The 4,701-nt window shown below is 41.2% G+C and overlaps 1 protein-coding gene across 1 annotated transcript in view; it reads right to left on the minus strand.

The window, feature by feature from the left end:
* Nucleotides 1-190: 190 nt before the first annotated feature.
* The window catches only part of Csmd1 (CUB and Sushi multiple domains 1), a 1,596,626-nt gene continuing 1,592,115 nt past the window's right edge, over nt 191-4,701 (minus strand). The window contains exon 65 of the mRNA XM_029480674.1: nt 191-3,492. Coding sequence (XP_029336534.1) covers nt 3,333-3,492 — 160 coding nt within the window. The 3' untranslated portion in view covers nt 191-3,332. The remainder of the gene's footprint in view (nt 3,493-4,701) is intronic.

Here is a 4,701-nt window from a genome sequence, read left to right on the forward strand (position 1 = left end):
GTGCCCATGATGCCACTGGCTTGGGAAAAGATTGAGCTTTCTTCTTACTATTATAAAGGATTATTAACAACATTTCTGTTCAGTCCCTCCCCTGCCAGAGACTTTCTTGGGAATGGTAAAGCTAAAATAAATTCACACAAAAATAGAAATCTAAAATTAAATATTTAATTAGAACTCTGATTTGCTTTAAAGATAGGTGGCATTACACAGGTTATGTTACACTCTCTTTATAATTTTTTTTGACAAAAAGATACTGTTCATTTTAACAGGCCGCCTTAATATTAATACATGTCGAATAGGATTGGAACCGAAAATCAGCTAGAGAGGGTAATGTTACATTATCGGGAAAATTACAGTTTTGTATTGTAAAAACATTTATTTTTTTTAACAATTTACCTACATTAATCAAAAAATTACAGCATATTTAATAATTTTACAAATTCTTCATAAAAAATATATCTCTGTACAAAAAAGGTCTTCCGCACCTACGTTGTGACAGCAGCGTGTGGTGGGGACGGGAGGGTGGGGCAGCGAGAATGGATGGTTTTCCTGATCATAATGCCAGCTTTCTTTTCTCCCTTTTTTTAATAATAGCTTTTGTTGTCGTTGTTATTGTTTACAAAATATTTTACAGAAGAAAAAAATTATTGCAGCTAGCCTGAAGGCAAGATGGGCAAAGACAAGCGACAGTTGAACAGCTTCAAAGCACAAAATCTGTCACTCATAGCGTGTCTCCTCACTGTGCTCTGGGCGCTTCAGGGAAGAGTCGAGACCTCACTGAGGAAGGTGTTCCTGACTGTCCTGCTAGGTCTTCAATGCCTCTGAGACCTGGTGAAACACCACACCAAACACACACACACACACACACACACACACACACACACACACATCCTAGGAAGGATTGAGCTAGGCTCTCAACTGAGTGCTGCTCAATATTGTATGTTGGTTTTGAATACCATGATGCAGTCTGGTAGCTGTAAGTCAGTTTGCACACAAAGGAAAACGACACTGGTCTAACGATGTGGCTCCTTGCATGTATGTATGCCCTGTCTGAGTCAAGTCTTCTAAATGTAACTGGCCAGCAAAGAGGACAGGGATGTGGGGACAGAGACGTTAGTTTAGACTCCAAAGTCAGCATTTTGCACCTAGTCTGAGTGACTCAAACTTAGATATGTACAATATATATATATATATGTTTGTGTGTGTGTTTTTATATACATCTAATATATATAGTAACCCTGTTCTCCCTTACGCACTCTGGTCCGTGGACCCTCTGACACTCTCTGTTTTGTTTTGGCTCTATGTGTGGTTAGAAGCACACTNTTGTTGACATCATCTGAATTTCTCAGGGAGCCAATGAAGAACCTCTGAGGACCCAGAGGAATCCCATGGATGTGTGTGGGCTTGGCTGAAGGAACCTTTATCAAAACTCCTTCCTAGGACATGGAGTCCTGAAATATGAATCCCAGTGGATAGAGTGTTGACAGAAGTCAGGAGTCCTGACACAACAGACAGCCCTTGCAAAAAGAGAGGGCTGGAAGGAGGGAGCCCAGCGGGGCCTCTGGAATGCTCAGAATGCTGAACTTCCAAAGCTGTAAGCCAATATTCTTTTACCCATTGTCCTCTGGGAAGTCCTGCATTTAAACATCATGTAGCTAGACAGATCCACCTGTCTTAAAGCAAGCATGAATGTAGTCACCACAGCAAACAGAACGTCAGCATGGCATCCTGACCCATGTATCAGTGCAAATCTGGGATGTGCAAAGGGGGGGGGGGATTTTTACCACATGGACTGTGCATGAAACGTCAAATAATAAAATAAGCATTATATTTCCAAAAATACTTTTATCAAACAAATATAAATAAAAATAAACATGATCTTCTCTTTGAATTTCTTACAGACATTTCTCTGGCCCTGCCTTGTCTTCAGACTGTCTATTTTATCCCTGTTGGCCATACCACCTATCTTATATATATCATAATAGTCTATCAGTAAGGAATTTTAACGTTTCAAAAATCACTCTAATGATTTTTTTTTGCAAGAAGGCAAATAATCTATAAAACAGATCATCATGAGGGTGTGCGAGTGGCGCCTGCCCTTCCGATTCTGATTTTAACTTTGATTTCCCTTTTGATTCCTCTGAGCTTGGGTGTGGCTGTGAGATAAGACTCTCAATGCATTCTGGGAGGGTGATGTTACAGAACAGAGAAAGGAAACAATTCAGAAGGGAAGACTGCACTGTGGACTGAGTTCATGAGCTACCTAAAATAAATTACTATTCACACTGTACATGGAAAACGGACATTGCTGGAGCCCCCTGTTATTGATTAGTAATGTATAGACAATAGTTGTATACACATGAAGAGGGGAAGTCAAGGGGACTATGTGACTTCCTTTCTACCACCAGAAGTGGGCAATGGATTTGACACATAAGTGTGGCCAACAGAAGTGATAATATAACTTCTTCAGCATACTAGTACTGTCTTCTTTTCAAAATCTGTGCTGTATCTGGGGGTACTTTCCTTTACATTCCAACTTAATTGATGGTGGCATCTGTTGTTTGAGAATACAATATGAGAAAATGCTTATGTACAATGTATAGTGAATACAAACCCTGTGGAAATTGTTTAGAAATCAGACTTAGTTGTTCTTAACACACTAGTGCAAAATGTTGAGCATCAAGAATCCTGGATGGAACAGCTCTGACTGTGGGATCTTCAAACATCCCTAGTAGTTGATGGATGCCCAATGGAGCCTGAAGATCCACAGANCTCATGTCTCAGGCAGGGCNGAGTGAAGCGAGTGTACGTGTGTGCATTTTCCAGAAGGCGTCTTCTCCAGGAAGGTTTTTCTTTTGTAAAGAATTTGTGTCCAGGGAATAGGGTTAAAAAGAAAAGAAAAACACAAAACACATATCAAGTTGCTACCATTTTGTCGCCGCACCTGAAGGATGTATCCATATGCTCAGAAGACTACATCCAAAGGCATCCTGGCCACACAGAGACACAAAAGTCAGAGGCATTAAGTACCACCTGTCTGTAAGACTCTGCAGTCTTCCTTGCCCTCGCCGTTGTCGGTGTCTTGATGTCTGGTGGAGGCAGCAGCCAGGCTTTTATAATCCACTTTCCAGATGAAGATGTATTTGCAATTTGATCCTCAGAAGACTCGGTCATGGTTGAGAAGAAATTCCCACTGCGTTATGCCAGCAGACGATGGCCAAGGTTGCTGCAGCAAGGCAAGAGTAGAAGGGGGGTGGTATATGGCACCAAAGGATTTTACTGCTTGTCCATCAGAGGTATGGCTATGAATCGGTCCTAGGGGGCACTGAGGGCTATACCACTGTACACACTGTGTTCAGAGTCGTGTCAAACCTCACAGCCTTGGCCTCTGTGGGTTTTAAGTTTGTATCATACATGGGGTTTTCAAATGAAGCTTGTCCATTACTGTTTTCATGGCCAGCATAGCCATTATATTGAACTTTTGGTCTTGTTCTAAAGAGAAACGAGAGAACATAGTCAGATTCTAACAGCAATGACATAGCCTCCACCCAGTCTCCATGCATTCTCAGCAGAAAATATTCCTGTAAGGTTATGGGGAGGGGAGGGCATAGTAGCTACTTTACTATGTGTTGACTCTTTAAAAATTGCTGTTTGAGATTATAAACAGAATGTAAATAAAGTTGGAAATCATTTTCCATATCAATAAAATAAAATAAAATAAAATAAAATAAAATAAAATAAAATAAATCTCTCTATGCATTGAAGGAAAGTTTGGGGAACTGTGAAGATATTAGTGGCAGCACACAGGGAGATATTCGGTCTGGAAAGCCATTTATTGCCAGTAAGCAGCAAGGACTTGGGGAAGCCACTACAGGCTTCATCAGGGTGAAATCAGTGCTCAGCCTATGTGTGTGCGTGGGGCAGGCGGCACTTCAAAGCCATTTCAATTTCTAATACGTCCATCTCTATTAGCAGAATTCACTAAATTTGATTACAATGTAATTTGTAATACAATGTAATTTTTCATCCCCTGATGGGCCAAAATAAGCCACCTTATTTAGCTGGAGGAATGGCTTGGCAGTTAAGAGTACTGGCTTCTGAGGTCCAGGTTTTGTTCTCAGAACCTACATAGCAGCTCACTGTTACTTCAGTGCCAAGAGATTCAGTGCCCTCTGCTGGCCTCCATGGGCACTGTACACACAGGCAAACATTAAACACAAGGAATATATATTTTAAAGGGCCAGTTTATTGAAATGAAATGTATTATGTTTCTGTGGGTTAAGGAAACCCTCTACTCACAACCCATGCTTAAAAGAGAGGTTTTAGGGTAAAAAGATCTAAATGTGGGGATAAGCAGATGACCTCGTCAGCTCACTAGCATGGNGACCTGAGTTCAAATCCTCACANAAAAAGCCAGATGCAGTGGTGTACATCTGTAATCCCAGCACTGAGGAGACAGAGACAGGCTGATGCCTGAGGCTCACCGGCTTGCGGTCATCCTAGCCAAATCAATGACTCCGGGTTAAGTGAGCTATTGGGTGAAGAACTACAAAGAAGAGACCCATTGTAGACCCCAGGCCTACTCAGAGACACACACATGTATGCACACCTGGATGCATATCTGTACATACCAACTTTAAAAAATATACATGTAATACCCACACACCCTAAAACACACCACACAAGAGACCTATCTTAGTG

Source organism: Mus caroli, chromosome 8 (genome assembly GCF_900094665.2).
Source record: "Mus caroli chromosome 8, CAROLI_EIJ_v1.1, whole genome shotgun sequence".
Classification (NCBI taxonomy): Eukaryota; Metazoa; Chordata; class Mammalia; order Rodentia; family Muridae; genus Mus; species Mus caroli.